Source organism: Anolis sagrei, chromosome 7 (assembly GCF_037176765.1).
Source record: "Anolis sagrei isolate rAnoSag1 chromosome 7, rAnoSag1.mat, whole genome shotgun sequence".
NCBI lineage: Eukaryota > Metazoa > Chordata > Lepidosauria > Squamata > Dactyloidae > Anolis > Anolis sagrei.
In genome coordinates, this window is record NC_090027.1 from 43,256,862 (window position 1) to 43,280,370 (window position 23,509).

The window sequence follows — 23,509 nt, forward strand, 5'->3', positions numbered from 1 at the left end:
CCAGACCCTAGATCTGCTCCCTCCTCCCTGTGGCTTCCTCTCACATATTTATACGTGGCTATCATATCTCCTCTCAGCCTTCTCTTCTTCAGGCTAAACATGCCCAGCTCCTTAAGCCGCTCCTCATAGGGCTTGTTCTCCAGACCCTAGATCTGCTCCCTCCTCCCTGTGGCTTCCTCTCACATATTTATACGTGGCTATCATATCTCCTCTCAGCCTTCTCTTCTTCAGGCTAAACATGCCCAGCTCCTTAAGCCGCTCCTCATAGGGCTTGTTCTCCAGACCCTAGATCTGCTCCCTCCTCCCTGTGGCTTCCTCTCACATATTTATCCATGGCTATCATATCTCCTCTCAGCCTTCTCTTCTTCAGGCTAAACATGCCCAGCTCCTTAAGCCGCTCCTCATAGGGCTTGTTCTCCAGACCCTAGATCTGCTCCCTCCTCCCTGTGGCTTCCTCTCACATATTTATACATGGCTATCATATCTCCTCTCAGCCTTCTCTTCTTCAGGCTAAACATGCCCAGCTCCTTAAGCCGCTCCTCATAGGGCTTGTTCTCCAGACCCTAGATCTGCTCCCTCCTCCCTGTGGCTTCCTCTCACATATTTATACGTGGCTATCATATCTCCTCTCAGCCTTCTCTTCTTCAGGCTAAACATGCCCAGCTCCTTAAGCCGCTCCTCATAGGGCTTGTTCTCCAGACCCTAGATCTGCTCCCTCCTCCCTGTGGCTTCCTCTCACATATTTATCCATGGCTATCATATCTCCTCTCAGCCTTCTCTTCTTCAGGCTAAACATGCCCAGCTCCTTAAGCCGCTCCTCATAGGGCTTGTTCTCCAGACCCTTGATCATTTTAGTCGCCCTCCTCTGGACAAATTCCAGCTTGTCAATATCTCACCATGTTCTCTTGACTTGAAGATAAACAATAACAACAACAACAATATATAGTCCTGTCTCCAACAGCCCAAGGGACCATGAACTGGCCCTCTGCAAAGTGTGAGGAACCCTGGGTTATCCCTTTGCTGCCTATGACCAACTGGACTCCCTCATCCCCAAATGATTTGGAGACTGTTCGTCTCGAAATTCGGAACATCGAAAGTCTGAGTGTGTAGACTGTGGAGAGTCTGTATGGCCATGTCCCAGTAGCATTCTCTCCTGACGTTTCACCTGCATCTGTGACTGGCATCCTCAGAGGTTTGTTTAGAGGAAGTCAGGAGAGAATGCTACTGCAACATGGCCATACAGCCAGAAAAAAAATCACAGCAACCCAGTGATTCCAGCCATGAAACAAATCAAAACAAATCAAAAATCATATTTTTTTCCAGTGCCCTTGGAGAACTGTAAATCATAGGGAGGTGGGGAGTGTTGTGATAGTGATAGCGTGTTCATATTCTTGGCGAACGGCTGTTATGTAATTGATCCTATATGTATTGGTTAATTTTGATGTTGATGTATGATATTTTAGATTTTAGTGTTCGCATTGAATTTTTGCTCAAAAGGCCGTCTAATTCAAACCTGTTCCTTTTGCCAGGCAAAGCACCATCAAAGCCCTCCTGACAGATGCCCATCCAGTCTCTATTTAAAAGCCTCCAAAGAGGGAGGCTGCACTACACTCTGAGGCAGTGAGTTCCACCGTTGAACAGCTCTTCTTATAGTCAAGAAGTGCTTAATAATAATAATAATAATAATAATAATAATAATAATACAGATGCCCACCCAGTCTCTATTTAAAAGCCTCCAAAGAGGGAGGCTGCACTACACTCCGAGGCAGTGAGTTCCACTGTTAGACAGCTCTTCTTACAGTCAAGAAGTGCATAATAATAATAATAATAATAATAATAATAATAATAATAATAATAATACAGATGCCCACCCAGTCTCTATTTAAAAGCCTCCAAAGAGGGAGGCTGCACTACACTCCGAGGCAGTGAGTTCCACCGTTGAACAGCTCTCCTTACAGTCAAGAAGTGCTTAATAATAATAGTAATAATAATAATAATAATAATAATACAGATGCCCACCCAGTCTCTATTTAAAAGCCTCCAAAGAGGGAGGCTGCACTACACTCCGAGGCAGTGAGTTCCACCGTTGAACAGCTCTTCTTATAGTCAAGAAGTGCATAATAATAATAATAATAATAATAATAATAATAATACAGATGCCCACCCAGTCTCTATTTAAAAGCCTCCAAAGAGGGAGGCTGCACTACACTCCGAGGCAGTGAGTTCCACCGTTGAACAGCTCTTCTTACAGTCAAGAAGTGCTTAATAATAATAATAATAATAATAATAATAATAATAATAATACAGATGCCCACCCAGTCTCTATTTAAAAGCCTCCAAAGAGGGAGGCTGCGCTACACTCCGAGGCAGTGAGTTCCACCGTTGAACAGCTCTTCTTACAGTCAAGAAGTGCTTAATAATAATAATAATAATAATAATAATAATACAGATGCCCACCCAGTCTCTATGTAAAAGCCTCCAAAGAGGGAGGCTGCACTACACTCCGAGGCAGTGAGTTCCACCGTTGAACAGCTCTCCTTATAGTCAAGAAGTGCTTAATAATAATAGTAATAATAATAATTATATACTTTATTTATTTTCTGCTCTATCTCCCCGAGGGACTCAGAGCGGATTACAGAATACATATATGACAAACATTCAATGCCATTATACAATTAACATGAAAAACATACAGTACATAGACAAAGATAAAGGCCTTCCCCCTTTTCATCTCCAGAATTGTGCTCAACTCCGGCCATGGGGAGGTGCTCTTGTTCCATTTTTCATGCCGAGGAGCTTGTTGTCCATGGACACCTTCCTGATCGTATTGCTGGCATGTCTGCACAGGTGTCTTTTATCTCCCCGATAAATCAGTACCTATTTATCTACTCACATTTGTATTTGAACTGCTAGGTAGGCAGAAGCTAGGGCTAACAGCAGGAGCTCAATCCATCCTGCGGCTTTGAACTGCCCATCTTCTGGTCAGCAAGTTTTTCTGCAGCTGGCGGTTTAACCCACTGTGCAAACATGCCCCTTCCTAAGGTTGAGTGTAATCTCCTTTTCTGCAACAGGTAGAACAGGTAGAAGGAGGCTGCCCGCACACAAAGCATCCTTAAATAACAAATTAATTTTTAATAGACTTCATTGTGTTGGCAAGATGTGCCATGTGCCGTGCCAGCTGAAAGAGGAGGTCTGGAAGCTACATGGCAGCAGAAGAGAGAGAGAGAGAGACAATCCCCGCAAGTGATATTCCAGGACAGGCCTGCAGAACCTCCAAGTCCAAGGGAAGTCTACCTGAAGACTGGCACAGCTTCCCTTCAAGTACCTTGAGGGCGGCACCCCGAATGCCCAGGAGGGGGAGGAGAAAAGAAGGCCCATCTCGGTCATTAGCGAAATGTGTCTGAACAGCTGGGCAGAGCAGAGAGGCCCTCTGTGTGTGTTGGGCTCTTGAACATCTGGATCTGTGGGTTTTCTGGAGCGAACAAACAGGACGTGAAGAGAGGGAGGGGACCCCAATGCGCCCCGAACAAGGCCGCATCCTCCTCTTCTTCTGGGGTACTCGCAGCCACTGCAATGGGTTCCTGAGCTCTTGCAGCTCCGCATCTGAGCCGAGCCTCCACTGAAGCTCCCTTTGACCACACAGGGAAGTCGCTTTGCCCATGTGCCTCCCTCCCATGTATGTGTGCGCACGTGTGTATGAGGCCCTTCCTTCACTCGCTCGTCAATGGCTTTGGCTCTGGAGATGGAGAGAAGGAGACAGAGAGATTGATTTAGCTTGTGGGAGGAACTCACAAGGAAGCAACACTGGACTATAATCACAGTCTCTTTCGCATTCGGAGGCATGGAGGAGCGAGCGGAGCTGTTACGTATGCGCAAGAGGGTGTGTGTCGGATGTCTATAAAGGCCAATCACGTATTTAAATAGATTAAGCCTATTTTTAAAGTAGCCCTGTGGCAAGTCTGAAAAATTAATGTTTTCTTGCTTATGGCCTGCCCACTTCACCACTCTAAACAGGAGAGAAGCCGAAATGGGCCAAGCACAGGCCAGATGTGGGCACCAGCTCAACTCAGGCCCAATTCCCACCCCTTTCTCCCATTTCCCCTGCACACGTTCCCATAGGTCAGTGTTTCTCAACCTGGGGGTCGGGACCCCCGAGGAGGTCACAACGTGGTGTCAGAGGGGTCGCCAAAGACCATAAGAAAACACAGTATTTTCTGATGGTTATGGGGATTCCATGTGGGAAGTGTGAGCCAATTTTATCATTGGTGGAGTTCAGAGTGTTCTTTGATTGTAATGAACTATAACTCCCTGCAACTACAACTCCAAAATGTCAAGATCTATTTTCCCCAGACTCCACCAGTGTTCACATTTGGGCATATCGAGTATTCGTGCCAAGTTTGGTCCAGATCCACCATTGCATGAGTCCACAGTGCTCTCTGGATATAGGTGAACTACAACTCCCAAACTCAAGGTCAATGCCCATCAAACCCTTCCAGTGTTTTCCATTGGTCATGGGAGCCAAGATTGGTTCAAACCCATCGCTGGTGGAGTTCAGAATGCTCTTTGATTAGAAGTGAACTATAAATCCCAGCAACTACAACTCCCAAATTACAAAATCAATCCTCCCCCAACCCCACTAGCATTCACATTTGGGTGTATTGGGTATTTGTGCCCAGTTTGGTCCAGTGAATGAAAATACACCCTGCATATCAGATATTTTCATTATGATTTATAACAGTAGTAAAATGACTGTTATAAAGTAGCAACGAAAACAATATTATGGTTGGGGGTCACCACAACATGAGGGACTCTATTAAGGGGTCACGGCATTAGGAAGGTTGAGAACCACTGCCATAGGTAAATACCCAGTCAGGTGCACACTCACCTCCATCTTGCTGTAAATCCAGCTGAGCATCTGGGTGACTTGTGTGTAGACCCCTGGCTTGTCCTTCTGGCCGCACCCAGTGCCCCAACTGGTGACGCCGGCCAAGTACCAGCGGTTGCCGTCCTCACAGACCAAGGGACCCCCGCTGTCGCCCTGAGAAAGAGGAGTCAATGGGGAAAACCCTCACCTTGGCCCTTTCATGCCCATGCATCTGGGCTGAGAGGCATGGCCAGGTTTTCCTTTCTAATGATCCTTTAATTGGGTTGTTGTAGGTTTTTTCAGGCTGTATGGCCATGGTCTAGAAGCATTCTCTCCTGACATTTTGCCTGCATCTATGGTAAGCATCCTCAGAGGTAGTGAGGTCTGTTGGAACTAGGAAAATGGGTTTATATATTTGTGGCATGACCAGGGTGAGACAAAGGGGAGGCCCTGCTCTCGATCCCACCTGTTTCTCAAGCACGGCTGGCGGGGACGAGAGATAGGGCCTTCTCAGTGGTGGCTCCTTAGCTGTGGAACGCCCTTCCTACGGATATTAGACTAGCACCATCTCTAATGGTATTCCGCAGGAAAGTGAAGACCTGGCTGTTTGAGCAGGCATTCGAATAATTAGTGCAATGATTGGTTAATGAACATTGGAACGGAATAATGGATGACAAATCTGGATCATGTTTTTGATGATGAGATGATAGTGAATAGTAAATGGTTATTGTAGTAATTGTTTATTAATTATGTAATATGTTAGGTTGTTAACTGTTTTTACACTGTAGCATTGAATTTTTGCTGTTCTTATTTGTTGTGAACCGCTGTGAGTCGCCTTCGGGCTGAGAACAGCGGTATATAAGTAAGGTAAATAAATAAATAAATAATAAATAAAGGACTCTTGTCTGCTGGAGCCAGGTGTGAATGTTTCAACTGACCACCTTGATTAGCATTTGATGGCCTGACTGTGCCTGGGGCAAACTTTGGTTGAGAGGTAATTAGATGTCCTTGTTTGTTTCCTCTCTGTTGTTGTGCTGTTGCAATTTTAGAGGTTTTTTTAATACTGGGAGCCAGATTTTGTTCATTTTCATGGTCTCTTCCTTTCTGTTGAAATTGTCCACATGCTTGTGTATTTCAATGGCTTCTCTGTGTAGTCTGACATGGTGGTTGTGAGAGTGGTCCAGCAACAAAAGTTTGCTCCAGGCACAGTCAGCCCATTGCATGCTAATCATGCAATGGTGGTCAGTTGAAACATTCACACCTATCTCCAGCAGGCCCTTTCATTTAATAATATGGTTGCACTGTTTACAAAAACAAGGTTTCCATAACACAAAGAAACAAATACGTAGTAGCTTTACACGGAACAGCCTTCACACTGGAGCTTTCTCACACGAGGCTTCTCTCACACTGAGGTTTACCCCACAAAAGGAAAGGGACTGAGGCTGTTAGGAATGGTGGGAGTTGAAGTCCAAAACACCTGAGCTACAGGCATTTGCCCCACCCTGGTCATTCCACAGATATATAAACCCTTTTCCCTAGCTCCAACAGACCTCACTACCTCTGAGGATGCTTGCCATAGATGCAGGTGAAACGTCAGGAGAGAATGCCTCTAGAACATGGCCATATAGCCCGAAAAAACCCACAAGAACCTAGTCAGCCCATTGTATGCAAATCAAGGTGGTCAGTTGAAACATTCACACCTAGCTACAGCAGACAAGAGTCCTTTGTCTCACCCTGGTTATTCCACAGATATATAAACCCATTTTCCCAGTTCCAACAGACCTCACTACCTCTGAGGATGCTTGCCACAGATGCAGGCGAAACATCAGGAGAGAAGGCCTCTAGACCATGGCCATACAGCCCAAAAAAACCTACAACAACCCAGTGATTCCGGCCATGAAAGCCTTTGACAATACATTGATCCTTTCATTCTCACAAAAAGACTCTTCTGATTATATTTTCCAACTTGGTGACATGTTATAGGCCAGGCATGGGCAAACTTGGTCCCTCGTTGGGAAAGCGAGTTCCACAGGCAGGGGGCCACAGCCAAGAAGGCCCTGTCTCTCGTCCGTGCCAGATGCATTTGCAACGCTGGCGGGAGCAAAATGAGGGCCTCCCAGGATGATCTTGAACTGTGGGACGGGACATAGAGGGAGATGTGTTCAGACAAGTAAGCTGGGCCAGAACCCAGGCATGGACCAATTTGGGCCCTCCAGGTGTTTTGGACTTCAACTCCCACCATTCCTAGGGCCGGCCCAACTGGCACAACGGGCTTGGGTTGGTTATCTTATCTGTCCCACTTGTAGGGCCTGCAGCAGGCATGCGCAAACTTGGGCCCTCCAGGTGTTTTGGACTTCAACTCCCACCATTCCTAACAGCTTCAGGTTCTTTCCTTTTGTGGGGTAAACCTCAGTGTGAGAGAAGCGTTGTGTGAGAAAGCTCCAGTGTGAAGGCTGCTGTGTGTAAAGCTACTACGTATTTGTTTCTTTGTGTTATGGAAACCTTGTTTTTGTAAATAGTGCAACCATATTATTAAAGGAAAATGCCTGTAGCTCAGGTGTTTTGGACTTCAACTCCCACCATTCCTAACAGCCTCAGTCCCTTTCCTTTTGTGGGGTAAACCTCAGTGTGAGAGAAGCCTCCAGTGAGAAAGCTCCAGTGTGAAGGCTGTTGAGTGTAAAACTACTACGTATTTGTTTCTTTGTGTTATGGAAACCTGATTTTTGTAAACAGTGCAACCATATTACTAAAGGAAAGGGTCTAAGGCTGTTAGGAATGGTGGGAGTTGAAGTCCAAAACATCTAGAGTGCCCAGGTTGACCCACAGGAACCATTCCCAAAGCTTTGTGCGCAGTTGCCAGGCAAGCTCTGGATTGGAGACCCCACCCCACAAATCCCACAATGGAAGGGGGTGCCGGGTGCTACTGACCTCTGACCAGGGGGCCTCTTTGTCCCTCACTTTGTCCCAGAACTTCCTATGTCCCCCCTCTCCCCTTTCCCAAGCCCCACCTGGCAAGAGTCCCGGCCCCCCTGCAAGTATCCGGCGCACATCATGCGTGGGGTCAGGAAGCCCTCATAGACATTGGGCTTGTTGCAGCGGCGGAAGTCAATGATCTCCACGGCGGCCTCCCGCAGCTTCGGATTTGTGTTTTCTGTGGGTAGAGAGATTCCCATGAGTATTTGAGGGCATCTTGAAAGAGGAGGACTTCCACGTCCAGCCCTTCCACACCTGACCTTTGCAAGAGGAGAAGGGTGATTGGAAAGTGATGCCGCTACCCACACCCTGGGTCAATGTTTCTCAGCCTGGGGGTCAGGACCCTAGGGGGTGTCAAAGGGGTCACCAAAGACCATCAAAAACAGTATTTTCTGTTGATCATGGGGGCTTTGTGTGAGAAGTTTGGCCAAATTGTATCATTGGTGGGCTTCAGAATGCTCTCGGATTGCAGGTGAACTAAAATTCCAGCAACTATAACTCCCAAATGTCAAGGTCTATTTTCCCAAACTCCACCAGTGTTCACATTTGAGCATATTGGGTATTCGTGCCAAATTTGGTCCAGATCCATCATTGTTTGAGTCCACAGTGCTCTCTGGATGTAGGTGAACTACAGCTCCCAAACTCAAGGTCAATGCCCACCAAACCCTCCCAGTATTTTCTGTTGGTCATGGGAGTCCTATGTGCCAAGTTTGGTCCAATTCCATCATTGGTGGAGTTCAGAATGCTCCATCATTGATTGAGTCCACACTGCTCTCTGGATGTAGGTGAACTACAACTCCCAAACTCAAGGTCAATGCCCACCAAACCCTCCCAGTATTTTCTGTCGGTCATGGGAGACCTATGTGCCAAGTTTGGTCCAATTCCATCATTGGTGGAGTTCAGAATGCTCCATCATTGATTGAGTCCACACTGCTCTCTGGATGTAGGTGAACTACAACTCCCAAACTCAAGGTCAATGCCCACCAAACCCAGAATTTTCTGTTGGTCATGAGAGTTCTGTGTGCCAAGTCTGGTTCAATTGCATCATTGGTGGAGTTCAGAATGCTCTTGAATTTAAATTAACTATAAATCCCAGCAACTACAACTCCCAAATGACAAAATAAATTCCCCCAACCCCACCAGTATTCAAATTTGGGCATATTGAGTGTGTCAAATTTGGTCCAGTGAATGAGAATTACAGTAATGGAGCCGCAACAAAAATAATGTTGTGGTTGGGGGTCACCACAACATGAGGAACTGCATTAAGGGGTCGCAACATTAGGAAGGTGGAGAACCACTGCCCTGGGTGCTCCTACCTTCGTGCTCATTGACTTTGCCATATCCGGTGATGAAGCAGGTCCGTCCTGGGTCAAACTTCTGGCCCGACATGGGGAGGCAGGCAGGGCGCACCTGAGCTGCAAAAAGGAAGGAGGCAATGTGAGTGAGTTGGGGGTCTCTGGGGAGGGGCCATGTGGGGAGCGAGCGTGGGTTCAACCCTTGTGCTGCTGAACTGCTGACCTGAAGGCTGGCAGTTTGAATCTGCGGAACAGGGTGAGCTCCTGCTGCTAGCCCTAGCTCCTGCCAACCTAGCAGTTTGAAAACATGCAAATGTGAATAGATCAATAGGTACTGCCTTGGCAGGAAAAGGCAAAAAGATGCTCTATGTAATCATGCCAATCACATGACCAGGAGGTGTCTATGGACAACACAGGCTCCTCAGCTTGGAAATGGAACAACAGCACCACCCCCAGAGCCGGAGATGAACACCACCTCCCAAGCTGGAAATGAAAGAAGAAGCCTTTGCCTTTGTTTGTGCCTTTGTGTCTCATTGTGTCTCACTGTAACAAGGCATTGAATGTTTTCCTGTGTCTGTTTATATGCTGTAATCTGCTCTGAGTCCCCTCAGGGAGAAGTGCGGAATATAGATAAAGTAATGAAAGGCGAAGCTTTTGCCTTTGTGTGTTTGTGTCTCATTGTATGTCATTGCAATGAGGCCCTGAATGTTTTCCTGTGTCTGTTTATATGCTGTAATCTGCTCTGAGTCCTCTTGGGGAGAAGCATGGAATATAAATTTATTATTATTATTATTATTATTATTAGCACCACCTCCAGAGCCGTGAATGAAAGGAGAAGCCTTTGCCTTTGTGTGTTTGTGTCTCATAGTATGTCATTGCAATGAAGCATTGAATGTTTTCCTGTTTCTGTTTATATGCTGTAATCTGCTCTGAGTCCCCTTGGAGAGAAATGCAGAATATAAATAATAATAATAATAATAATTATTATTATTATTATTATTATTAGCACCGCCTCCAGAGCCGTGAATGAAAGGAGAAGCCTTTGCCTTTGTTTTTGTGTCTCATTGTGTGACACTGTAACAAGGCATTGAATGTTTGCCTGTGTCTGTTTATATGCTGTAATCTGCTCTGAGTCCCCTCGGGGAGAAGCATGGAATATAAATAAATTATTATTATTATTATTATTATTATTATTATTATTAGCACCAACTCCAGAGCGGTAAATGAAAGGAGAAGCCTTTGCCTTTGTGTGTTTGTGTCTCATTGTATGTCATTGCAATGAGGCATTGAATGTTTTCCTGTGTCTGTTTATATGCTGTAATCTGCTCTGAGTCCCCTTGGAGAGAAGTGTGGAATATAGATAAAGTATTATTAATATTTTATTATTATTAGCACCGCCTCCAGAGCCGTAAATGAAAGGAGAAGCCTTTGCCTTTGTGTGTTTGTGTCTCATTGTATGTCATTGCAATGAGGCATTGAATGTTTGCCTGTGTCTGTTTATATGCTGTAATCTGCTGTGAGTCCCCTCGAGGAGAAGCGTGGAATATAAATAAATTATTATTATTATTATTATTATTATTATTAGCACTGCCTCCAGAGCCGTAAATGAAAGGAGAAGCCTTTGCCTTTGTGTGTTTGTGTCTCATTGAATGTCATTGCAATGAGGCATTGAATGTTTGCCTGTGTCTGTTTATATGCTGTAATCTGCTCTGAGTCCTCTCGGGGGGAAGTGTGGAATATATTTATTATTATTATTATTATTATTATTATTATTATTATTATTAGCACCGCCTCCAGAGCCGTGAATGAAAGGAGAAGCCTTTGCCTTTATGTGTTAGTGTCTCATTGTATGTCATTGCAATGAGGCATTGAATGCAGACCTGTGTTTGTTTATATGCTGTCATCTGTTCTGAGTCTCTTTGAGGGAGGGGTAACCGCGGAATGTAAATAAAGTGTTATTATTCCTCACCAGAGAGGGTCAGAGGTCGTGACAGCTTGAGGAGGGCGATGTCGTAGTCGTCGTGCTCCTCACTGTAGTTGGCGTTGATGATGACCTCCTTGACGGGGACCCCCTCCCACCCACCTCCTGGGCGCTTCAGGTCCGAGACCCCCGCCACCACTTTCCACCGGTCCAGGATCTTCATGTTGTTCCTAGGGAAGGGGCACAGAGTTCAATGAGGGGAGGTAAACAATAGGTATAGATCAGGCTTGGGCAAACTTGGGCTCTCCAAGTGTTCTGGACTTCAACTCCCACCATTGTGAACAGCCTCAGGCCCTTTCCTTTTGTGAGGTAAACCTCAGTGTGAGAGAAGCTCCAGTGTGAAGGCTACTGATTGTAAAGCTAGGGGAGGAAAGGAAGAGGCCTGAGGCTGTTCGGAATGGTAGGAGTTGAAGTCCAAAACATCTGGAGGGAGGGCCCAAGTTGTCCCATACTTGAGATAGCCCCCCCCACACCACCACCACCACCACACACTTTCCCTTTGTGTACTGACTTACATGAAGAAGCAGTGGGCGGCGGTGAGGACCCATTGGGGGTCGAGGAGGGTCCCTCCGCAGATGTGGCTGGAGCCGAACTGGAGGCTGACCTGCCAGGGCCACTTGCTGGACGGGGCCTCCGCGCCCTCCACGATGCGCCCTGACATGCGCTGTCCGCAACCTGAGCAACCCAGGAGGGAGGGGGAGCAGGAAGAGGAGACTGAGACCACTGGGAGCAATGAGGACATGCCCCCAGCCCCACCCCCTTTCCCCAAGACAGCCCACCCTGAGTCTACTTACTCAAGCAGCGGAGGGTGACATATCTTCTGGAAGGACACTCCGAACTTCAGGTGAGAGAGGGAGGGAGAGGAGGGTCGGAGGAGAGGGAGAGGGAGGACAAGTCAGTCAGGCTCCGAGGCCCCACCCCCACGAGTGCAAGTCCCACCCACAAGTCAAGGCTTCACCCTCAAGTCGGGCCCCGCCCCCAAGTTAATGCCCTGCCCAAGTTAATGCCCTGTCCAAGCCTCAACCTCAAGTACAGACCCCGCTCTCAACTACAGCCCCCTCCCCCAAGTCCAGGCTCCCAAGCCGGAAATGAAAGGAGAAGCCTTTGCCTTTGATTGTGTCTTTGTGTCTCATTGTATGTCATTGTAGCTACTTGAATGTTTGCCTGTATCTGTTTATAAGTCCAGGTCTCACCCTCAAGTGAAGGCCCCGCCTCCAAGTATAGGCCCTGCCCCCAGGTCCAGGTCCCACCCTCAAGTGAGGCCCTTCCTCCAAGTCTAGGCCCCTCCTCCAAGTACAGTTCCCCCACAGGTCCAGGTCTAGGTCTCACCCTTAAGTACACACCCCACTCCTAACTACAGCTCCCTCCCCCAAGTCCAGGCTCCCAAGCCGGAAATGAAAGGAGAAGCCTTTGCCTTTGTCTGTGTCTTACTGTATGTCATTGTAGGATGACACTGAATGTTTGCCTGTGTCTGTTTATAAGTCCAGGCCCCGCCACCAAGTCAAACCCTTCCTTCAAGTCTAGCCCCTCCTCCAAGTCTAGCCCCTCCCAGGTCCAGGTCTCGGCCTCAAGTACAGACCCCGCCCACAAGTCCAGGCCCCGCCCCCAAGTGCAGATCCCTTCTACAGGTCCTTCTACAGGTTTTTCCTCCAAGTCAAGGCCCCACCCCCATTCCAGCCCCCCTCAAATGCAGACCCTCCCTCTTCAAGTAGCTCAAGTACAGACCCTGCCCCGCAAGTCTAGTCCCCGCCCCCAAGTGCAGATCCCTTTCACATTTCCAAGTTTTTCCTCCAAGTGGAGGCCCCACCCCAAGTCCAGGCCCCGCCCCCAAATGCAGACCCTCCCTCTTCAAGTACCTCAAGTCCAGGTCCCGCCCCCAAGTGCCGACCCCTTCCACATTTCCAAGTTTTTCCTCCAAGTCAAGGCCCCGCCCCCTAAATGCAGACCCTCCCTCCTCAAGTACCGCAAGTGCAGACCCCGCCCTGCAAGTCCAGGCCCCGCCCCCAATTCAGGCCCCGCCCCCAAGTGCAGATCCACATTTCCAAGTTTTTCCTCCAAGTCCAGGCCCCACCCCCAAATGCAGACCCTCCCTCTTCAAGCACCTCAAGTCCAGACCCCGCCCCACAAGTCCAAGCCCCGCCCCAAAGTGCAGACCCCTTCCACATTTCCAGGTTTTTCCTCCAAGTCCAGGCTCTGGAGCCGGAAATGAAAGAAGCCTTTGTGTCTCATTGTATGTCATTGTAGGAAAGCACTGGATGTTTGCCTGTGTCTGTTTATTAGTCAAGGCCCCGCCTTCCAAATGCAGACCCTCCCTCCTCAAGTACCTCAACTCCAGGCCCTGCCCCCAAATGCAGATCCCTTCCACATTTCCAGGTTTTTCCTCCAAGTCCAGGCTCCCGAGCTGGAAATGAAAGGAGAAGCCTTTGCCTTTGTGTCTCATTGTATGTCATTGTAGGAAGGCACTTCAACTCCAGGCCCCGCCCCCAACTCCAGGCCCCGCCCCCAAGTGCAGATCCCTTCCACATTTTCAAGTTTTTCCTCCAAGTCGAGGCCCTACCCCCCAAATGCAGACCCTCCCTCCGCATATACCTCAAGTGCAGACCCCGCCCCACAAGTCCAGGCCCCGCCCCAAAGTGCAGACCCCTTCCACATTTCCAGGTTTTTCCTCCAAGTCCAGGCTCCCAAGCCAGAAATGAAAGGAGAAGCCTTTGCCTTTGTCTTTGTGTCTCATTGTTTGTCATTGTAGGAAGGCACTGAATGTTTGCCTGTGTCTGTTTATAAGTCCAGGCCCCGCCCCCCAAATGCAGACCTTCCCTCCTCAAGTAGCTCAAGTCTAGACCCCGCCCCCAACTCCAGGCCCGGCCCCCTCCACAGGTCCAGGTTTTTCCTCCAAGTCGAGGCTCCACCCCCCAAATGCAGACCCTCCCTCCTCATATACCTCAAGTGCAGAACCCACTCCGCAAGTCTAGGTCCCGCCCCCAACTCCAGGCCCCGCCCCCAAGTGCAGATCCATTCCACATTTTCAAGTTTTTCCTCCAAGTCAAGGCCCCGTCCCCAAGTCCAGACCCCGCCCCCAAATGCGGACCCTCCCACCAGTATCTCAAGTCTAGGCCTTGCCCCCAACTCCAGGCCCCGCCCTCAAGTGCAGACCCTCTCCACAGAGAGGAGATTCCACCTGAACATGAGGAAGAACTTCCTGACTGTGAGAGCCGTTCAGCAGTGGAACTCTCTGCCCCGGAAGGAGTGTGGTGGAGGCTCCTTCTTTGGAAGCTTTTAAGCAGAGGCTGGATGGCCATCTGTCGGGGGTGATTTGAATGCAATATTCCTGCTTCTTGGCAGAATGGGGTTGGACTGGATGGCCCAGGAGGTCTCTTCCAACTCTAGGATTCTAGAATTCTATGATTCTAGGTCCAGGTTTTTCCTCCAAGTCGAGGCCCCGCCCCCCAAATGCAGACCCTCCCTCCTCAAGTACCTCAAGTGCAGACCCCGCCCCGCAAGTCTAGGCCCCGCCTCCAAGTGCAGGCCCCGCCCCCACGCCAGGCCCACCCCCCTCACCTGTTGAGGCTCTGCTGGATGGTGTCCTTCAGGGCGGCGGGGAGGAGGCTCTTCCCGGCGTGGGGCAGCGCCACGGAGTCGCTCTCGGAGACGCTAGAGGAGGAGAAGAAGAAGGCGGGGCCGGGTCAGGCCCCCAGCAAGGCAAGCCCCGCCCCTTCCCTCTATACCCCCCCCCCCAAACCAGGACTCACTTCCCGAAGCCGAGCTGTCGGCAGGTCTTCTGGGCGAACTCCCCGGTCCAGGCTTGGCTGCAGACGGGGAGCCACTCCTGCTCCGCCGCCGAGAAGACCCACAGCAAGGACTGGTTCCAGCCGAAGCGCACTAAAGGGCAGAAGGGGTGGAGAAGGAGGAGGAGGATGAGGGAGGGGCGGGGCTTGAGCCTGGGAAGCCCCGCCCCTTTTCCCTCCCTCCCTCTCTCCTCACCGCAGTCCAGCTCGTCGCTCTTCTGGGAGCAGTCGGGGATCCCGTTGCAGCGGATGGCGGGGGACTTGCAGCTCTCCGCGGGCTCCTTGTACACAAGGTCCGTCCCAGAGCGCCAGAACAAGACTGCAAAGGGATGGAGCAACAAGCATGCCACATGGGGCCCTCCTCACAGCCTCAGCCCCCTTCCTTTTGCGAGGTAAACCTCAGTGTGAGAGAAGCTTTATGTGTGAACGCTTTGAAAATTTGCCAAAAATCCGTGGATAGGTGAAACCTTCTGAAATTGGGTGGACTCACAGTGGTGGGTGTGCTCTACCACTATGGAAAGTTTCACCCCAATGGCTTTTAAAATGAGGTAGATAGGAGCTTCTGAAGTTTTCCCAGTACTAGTCATTGAGTTACAGTGTTCCCTCGCTACTTCGCGGTTCGCTTTACGCGGACTCGCTGTTTCGCGGGGTTTTGCCACCCAGTTTTTGCAGCTCTCCGCGGGCTCCTTGTAAACAATGTCCATCACAGAGCGCCAGAACAAGACTGCAAAGGGATGGAGCAACAAGCATGCCACATAGTGCCACCTGGGGCTCTCCTCACAGCCTCAGCCCCCTTCCTTTTGCAAGGTAAACCTCAGTGAGAGAAGCTTTATGTGTGAAGGCTTTGAAAATTCGCCAAAAATCCGTGGATAGGTGAAACCTTCTGAAATTGGGTGGACTCACAGTGGTGGGTGTGCTCTACCATTGTGGAAAGTTTCACCCCAATGGCTTTTAAAATGAGGTAGATAGGAGCTTCTGAAGTTTCTCCAGTACTAGTCATTGAGTTACAGTGTTCCCTCGCTACTTCGCGGTTCGCTTTACGCGGACTCGCTGTTTCGCGGGGTTTTGCCACCCAGTTTTTGCAGCTCTCCGCGGGCTCCTTGTAAACAATGTCCATCACAGAGCGCCAGAACAAGACTGCAAAGGGATGGAGCAACAAGCATGCCACATAGTGCCACCTGGGGCTCTCCTCACAGCCTCAGCCCCCTTCCTTTTGCAAGGTAAACCTCAGTGAGAGAAGCTTTATGTGTGAAGGCTTTGAAAATTCGCCAAAAATCCGTGGATAGGTGAAACCTTCTGAAATTGGGTGGACTCACAGTGGTGGGTGTGCTCTACCATTGTGGAAAGTTTCACCCCAATGGCTTTTAAAATGAGGTAGATAGGAGCTTCTGAAGTTTCTCCAGTACTAGTCATTGAGTTACAGTGTTCCCTCGCTACTTCGCGGTTCGCTTTACGCGGACTCGCTGTTTCGCGGGGTTTTGCCACCCAGTTTTTGCAGCTCTCCGCGGGCTCCTTGTAAACAATGTCTGTCCCAGAGCGCCAGAACAAGACTGCAAAGGGATGGAGCAACAAGCATGCCACATAGTGCCACCTGGGGCCCTCCTTACAGCCTCAGGCGCCTTCCTTTTGCGAGGGAAACCTCAGTGTGAGAGAAGCTTTATGTGTGAAGGCTTTGAAAATTCGCCAAAAATCCGTGGATAAGTGAAACCTTCTGAAATTGGGTGGACTCACAGTGGTGAGTCCAGGGGACAGTTCCAATCTTGTCTCCTGCATATGCCATCAGTTGGGGACCTCTCCCCTCAGCACCAACTGCTGCTCTGGGCCAGAGTGAAAAGAGAGGGGCCAGGGGACAGTTCCACCTTGTGTCCTGTGCTATGCTGATAATATAATATAATATTGTATATTTATAATATTATAATGTAATACAATACATATATTTTATAGTACATGTAATATAACTAATAATATTACAATATAATGGTACAATACAATATGGAAATATAGGTAAAGGTAAAGGTAGTCCCCTGACATTAAGTCCAGTCATGTCTGACTCTGGGGGTTGGTGCTCATCTCCATTTCTAAGCCCAAGAGCCAGCGTTGTCCGTAGACACCTCCAAGGTCATGTGGCCGGCATGACTGCATGGAGTGCCGTTACTTTCCCGCCGGAGCAGTACCTATTAATCTACTCACATTTGCATGTTTTCGAACTGCTAGGTTGGCAGAAGCTAGGGCTGACAGTGGAAGCTCATGCTGCTCCCCGGAATCGAACCTGCGACCTTTCGATCAACAAGCTCAGCAGCTCAGTGCTTTAACCCACTGTGCCACCGGGGGCTCCTATAATGTAATACAATACATATACAGGGTTAGTCATAATGCATAGGCCAATAAGCCATTCAATTGAATGGCTTATTGGCCTATGCATTTTGACTAACCCTGTATTTTATAGTACATGCAGGCCTGTAGCCAGGATTTCAATTCGGGGGGGGGGGGGGGGGGGTGCTGAGTTTTTTTCAGGGGGAGTTTCGGGGGGGGGGGCTGAGTCTGAGTGAAAGAGGGTCTAGCCTAGCAAACCTTTTGTATCATTACCCCAATACCCCCATGCATATGGGATACATTGTGTATGGTGATCAGATCATGATATGAATAAACATAACAATTTAAATAATGCACCAGTAAGGCCTTCTCGTGAACCACCATGAGAATTTCGGGGGAGGGGGCTGAAACCCCTCAAGCCCCCCCCCCCCCCCCGGCTACATGCCTGAGTACATGTAATATAACTAATAATATTACAATATAATGGTACAATACAATATGGAAATATAGAATACTGATATTGTACTATGCTAATAATATAATGTATTGTATGTATATGTATCTTGTAAGCCGCTCTGAGTCCCCTTCGGGGTGGGAAGGGCAGCATATAAATGTTGTAAATAAATAAATTATAATAAATAAATAAAATAAATAGAGAAACATGACTATAGAAGGCTTGAAGAAGGTTGTCATTTCCAGCAGGCACATCCCTGCAGCATATTCGGCTCTAGTTTTTGAATTAGTATCTCATTGGGTCTCTAGGAATTCAATGTGGCGGCAACAAAAACAAAGTTTCTGGAGCAGAACAACTACTTCCAAACTCAGGACCGCACAATGAAACAGGAAATTACACTTCCAAACCAGGAACAGGGCATTGTTTTCCAAATTTGGTTAACCACTTAAGCAGAAAGGGAGCAGAGTATTTTCCCAGAGTGCTTTGCAAAACCTCCACGAGAAAAGAGGAGACCCTATGGTAGGCACAGGCAAACTTGGACCCTCCAGGTGTTTTGGACTTCAACTCCCACCATTCCTAAAAACATACATAGAACTTTCCCACACAGCAGCCTTCACACTAGAGCTTTCTCACTGGGGGCTTCTCTCACACTGAGATTTACCTCTCACTCCTCAGGATGAAAGTTTTAGACATCAACTCCCACCATTCCTAACAGCCTCAGGCCCTTTCCTTTAATAATATGGTTGCACTACTTACAAAAATAAGGTTTCCATAACACAAATAAACAAATGCATAGTAGCTTTACACACAAAACAGCCTTCACATTGGAGCTTTCTCACAAGAGGCTTCTCTCACACTGAGATTTACCTCTCACTCCTCAGGATGAAAGTTTTAGACTTCAACTCCCACCATTCCTAACAGCCTCAGGCCCTTTCCTTTAACAATATGGTTGCACTACTTATACAAATAAGGTTTCCATAACACAAATAAACAAATACATAGTAGCTTTACAAACAGCAGCCTCCACACTGGAGCTTTCTCACACGAGGCTTCTCTCACACTGAGGTTTACCTCACACTCCTCAGGACCACACTAGTTTTGGCCCACAAACTCTAATGGGCTTTGAACCTACTAACTCTTTTCAGTTAAGCTTAAATGGCTGAGGGGGGAAAGGAAGGGGCCTGAGCTTTCTCACACAAGGCTTCTCTCACACTGAGGTTTACCTCACACTCCTCAGGACGACAGTAGCTTTGGCCCACTAACTCTAATGGGCTTTGAACCTACTAACTCTTTTCAGTTAAGCTTAAATGGCTGAGCGGGAAAAGGAAGGGGCCTGAGCTTTCTCACACAAGGCTTTTCTCACACTGAGGTTTACCTCACACTCCTCAGAACGACACTAGTTTTGGCCCGCTAACTCTAATGGGCATTGAACCTACTAACTCTTTTCAGTTAAGCTTAAATGGCTGAGCGGGAAAAGGAAGGGGCCTGAGCTTTCTCACACAAGGCTTCTCTCACACTGAGGTTTACCTCATACTCCTCAGAACGACACTAGTTTTGGCCCGCTAACTCTAATGGGCATTGAACCTACTAACTCTTTTCAGTTAAGCTTAAATGGCTGAGAGGGAAAAGGAAGGGGCCTGAGCTTTCTCACACAAGGCTTCTCTCACACTGAGGTTTACCTCACACTCCTCAGGACGACACTAGCTTTGGCCCACTAACTCTAATGGGCTTTGGCCTACTAACTCTTTTCATTTAAACTTAAATGGCTAAGCGGGAAAAGGAAGGGGCCTGAGGCTGTTAGGGATTGTGAGAGTTGGAGTCCAAAACACCTGGAGGGAGGGCCCAAGTTTGCCCATGCCTGGTGTAACACCTGGTTATTTTGCGGGCTGTTGTCTGTAAAGCTACCACTTTTAAGAAATTGGAGTGACATGTTGTGGAGATCGTAATAAACACCCTCCTAACAATAATCCCCACCCCTCTGGACAACCAAGAAAGGGTCCCAGTGCCAGACTCACACAGCAGGATGAGGGCCAGCAGCAGCGCAATGAGGACCAGCAGGCAGGCGATGAGGGCCACCCGCTTCCTGCCCATCCTCCCCCAGGAGGCCTTGAAGGTGGTGGTGGTTGTCGTTGTCGTTGGGGCAGAAGAGGCTGGGGAGGGGGAAAAGAGGAGTGTGAAGTGAAGGAGTTAGCTGCTCCTTAACATCAGGTGTGGCCCCCATCCCAAACCCTTCTTCTCCCCTTCCTTACTGTTTGAGGTGGTCCGTGCCATGCAGAACAGAGGAGGAGGAGTGTTGCTTGTGGTCACTTCTGCAAAGGGTGTGAAGGCCACACCATGGACAGCACCTTTGCAGGGCTCAGGTGGTCCCACTCGGAAAAGGGGGTCGGGGCTCAGGTGGCTGTCCTGTGAGCCTGGGCCATCCTGCGGAGGGGCAAAGAAAGGTGGCACTGGAAGAGGGACCCATTACCCAGGAGGAATGGGACCCCTCCCTGGCTCCACTTTGCCAAAGGTCCCCATGACACTATGGGGACACTTCCCATAGGTATAGAATCATAGCATCTTGGAGTTGGGAGAGACCACAGAAGTCATCTAGTCCAACCCCTTTCTGCTTTCATGCTTTCACCATCAACGCCTGCCCAGCCCCAAACAAATGACCATCTAGCCTTTGTTTCAAAGCCTCCAAGGAAGGAGCTTCCGCAAAGCTCCGACGCAGAGAGTTCCACTGTTGGACAGCTCTCCTTATGGTCAAGAAGTTCTTCCTAAGGTTCAGGTTTGGGGGAGTTGGGTGAATCTCCTGGACAGAAGGCCAAAGTCAAGCCCTTCCAGGACGCAAGGTAGTTGGTGGGTGTCCCTTCCAGATGCAGGCTGACTTACGAGGGTTATCCGGAAAGTAAGGTGAGAAGGCACGTAGCTCTCACAGGGAATATTCGCAGGAGAAGTTGGTCTCACTGCCATGTAGCGTTAAGCCAGGGGTAGCAAACGAGCAGTGCCAGTCGTCAGTAGCTCATTGACTGGCGTTATGGGGAAGTTTAGAGATAAGCGTCCTCATTCCATTTCCCATCCAAGTGCAACGTTTGCACTGTAATACGCTACCTAAATGCTAAGGACATGAACGCTGCCAGGATTCATCACTAAAACATTTCAGTTTATAGAGAAGATGCAATGTCAAGACAGCACGTGACAAAATGGGTATGGAATTTCAATTATGGAAGGACAGAAATTCACAATGAAGACAGAAATGACTTGGTCTGACTTGGCCATGGTGGTACACACTCTGGTTACATCCCGAATAGACTACTGCAACGCTCTCTACGTGGGGCTGCCTTTGAAAATTTCTTGGAAGCTCCAGTTAGTCTAGCGGTCAGCGGCCAGGTTGTTAACTGGAGCGGCGTACAGGGAGCGAACCACTCCTCTGTTGCGCCAGCTCCACTGGCTGCCGATTAGCTTCCGGGCACAATTCAAAGTGCTGGTTTTAACCTTTAAAGTCCTGAATGGTTCTGGCCCAGATTACCTGTCTGAACGTATCTCCTGCTATGAACCATCACAAAGCTTAAGATCATCAGGAGAAGCCCTGCTCTTGATCCCACCACTCTCGCAAATGCGGTTGGTGGGGACGAGAGATAGGGCCTTCTCGGCAGTGGCCCCCCATCTGTGGAACTCTCTCCCTAAGGATATCAGGTTGGCCACCTCCCTCCTGTCCTTTAGAAAACAAGACCTGGCTTTGGGGCCAGACATTCAATTAGAGGCCAGCGGCAATAGGAAAAGGAAATTTGGGGTTTTGCGACATGGATTCTCCCGGCTCGGCTTGGTTTTACTGGCACGTTAATCTATTAATTTATTGTTAAATTTTATTGATGATGTACAATGTTTTAAAATGATTTTATTGTGAGTTGTAGTTTTTATGGTATTTATGCTGTTAGCATCCTCTGATGCTCATGTGAGGCCGCGCTGAGTCCCACTTGTGGGGAGAAGGGCGAGATATAATATATGAAATACAATAAATAAATAAATAAATAAATGGACAGCCATCCGTTGTGACTGATGATGTGGCTGAAAAAGGTGGTGGGAGACGTCTATGACACAGCCATTAAAAATTAGTCCCACAGATGACAAAATGTATTGAACTGTATGGTGATTATGTGGGAAAATAATGTAATTCCTATGCTACAATCCATTTAAGTTTTATTAAAATATATTCATTCTTTCTATTTAAAAAAAAATATTGTTACCTTACTTTCTGGATATCCCTTGTACAGAGAAAACTTCACACTTGGAGAGAAATGGAATGAGGACGCCCATCTCTAACCTTCCCCACAATGCCAGTTGATGAGCTACTGACGACTGGCACTGCTCGTTCACTTCCTCTTGCTTCCCACCACACGGCAGCTTCTCCCGAGAAACTTTCCCACAAGAACTACGTGCCTTGTAACCTTCCTTTCCGGATAACCCTCATATATTGAGACCCCATGGATTTCAGTAGAGGCCACCACTGAGAAGGGCCTGTTTCTCCTGTGCTTCATTCACATGCCTCTGTGTAAAGGGGTTGGTGGGATAGAAAGAAGAAGCCCCACCACCACCCGCCAGCAGATCTCAAAACTGGGGAGAATACAAAGCAAACTTTGCACTAGGAGGGAAATGGAATGAGGATGCTCATCTCTAACCTTCCCCACAACGCCAGTTGATGAGCTACTGACGACTGGCACCACTCGTTCACTTCTGCTGGCTTCCCGCTACACAACAGTGAGACCAACTTCTCCCGAGAATCTTTCCCACAAGAACTACGTGCCTTGTAACCTTCCTTTCCGGATAACCCTCATATATTGAGACCCCATGGATTTCAGTAGAGGCCACCACTGAGAAGGGCCTGTTTCTTCTGTGCTTCATTCACATGCCTCTGTGTAAAGGGGTTGGTGGGATAGAAAGAAGAAGCCCCACCATCACCCACTAGCAGATCTCAAAACGGGGAGAATACAAAGCAAACTTTGCACTTGGAGGGAAATGGAATGAGGACGTTCATCTCTAACCTTCCCCACAATGCCAGTTGATGAGCTACTGACGACTGGCACCGCTCGTTCACTTCCGCTTGCTTCCCACTACATAAGAGACCAATTTCTCCCGAGAAACTTTCCCTCAAGAACTACGTGCCTTGTAACCTTCCTTTCCGGATAACCCTCATATAGTGAAACCCCATAGATTTCAGTAGAAGCCACCACTGAGAAGGGCCTGTTTCTCCTGTGCTTCATTCACATGCCTCTGTGTAAAGGGGTTGTTGGGATAGAAAGAAGAAGCCCCCCCACCACCCGCCAGCAGATCTCAAAATGGGAGAATATGGCCCCTCAGCCTGGGCAGCAGCCGTGTCAATCTTTCTAGGTCAGAAGCACCTCTTTGAATTGTACCCGGAAACGGGAAATGCAGCCAGCCGTCCTGTTGCAACCCGAGAGTTATGTGCAAAGCCCCAGGTTTCTAAATGCAATGAGACAACAACACCTTCCTGGGTGCTGGAATGTGGCTGGGCCATTCGGAGGGAGAGACGTCAGCGGGGCCAACAATAACAAGAAGAAGCCGGGCAACCGGGCAGTTCCTCCCTCTGACTCATCGGCAGCCTCCTTTGAGGGCATGCACATCCTCTCCTTCTCTGCTGTTGACTCTTATGGCTTTATGGGGCTGCCCCACCTGGCAGGGAGGGAGAAGGGGAAGCACGCCAGTTCTGTGTTGTGACTGAATGGGACACCCTTGGATGCCCTTGGAGTTGTCCTTGGACCAAAGTAGGTGGTGCTCCTTGCGCTTGACCAGGGCTATTGAGGGCTGCCCAGATCCTATGTGTTTGGGTCAAGGCAAGCAGCCAGA

General features: G+C 48.6%; 1 protein-coding gene across 1 annotated transcript; it reads right to left on the bottom strand.

The window, feature by feature from the left end:
• Positions 1–3,109: 3,109 nt before the first annotated feature.
• TMPRSS13 (transmembrane serine protease 13) lies at positions 3,110–20,025 on the bottom strand. Its single transcript, XM_067470824.1, has 12 exons — positions 19,912–20,025; positions 19,678–19,812; positions 15,092–15,214; positions 14,860–14,989; positions 14,669–14,761; positions 11,908–11,951; positions 11,629–11,788; positions 11,102–11,283; positions 9,154–9,252; positions 7,873–8,015; positions 4,886–5,038; positions 3,110–3,736 (listed from the first exon to the last, which is right to left on the bottom strand). Exons 1-12 carry the CDS (start codon positions 19,931–19,933, stop codon positions 3,722–3,724), a joined length of 1,299 nt encoding a protein of 432 aa, XP_067326925.1. The 5' UTR covers positions 19,934–20,025; the 3' UTR covers positions 3,110–3,721.
• Between the last annotated feature and the right edge of the window lie 3,484 nt (positions 20,026–23,509).

What these genes read in the sequence shown, in the direction of transcription:
- TMPRSS13 (XM_067470824.1), bottom strand. Translation starts at nt 19,933, where the DNA reads ATGGCACGGACCACCTCAAACA. An exon ending in GCTGGCCCTCATCCTGCTGT is followed by an intron (nt 15,215 to 19,677) that starts GTGAGTCTGGCA and finishes ATCCCTTTGCAG; the next exon opens with TCTTGTTCTGGCGCTCTGGG. An exon ending in GCCGCCCACTGCTTCTTCAT is followed by an intron (nt 11,284 to 11,628) that starts GTAAGTCAGTAC and finishes CCCCTTCCCTAG; the next exon opens with GAACAACATGAAGATCCTGG.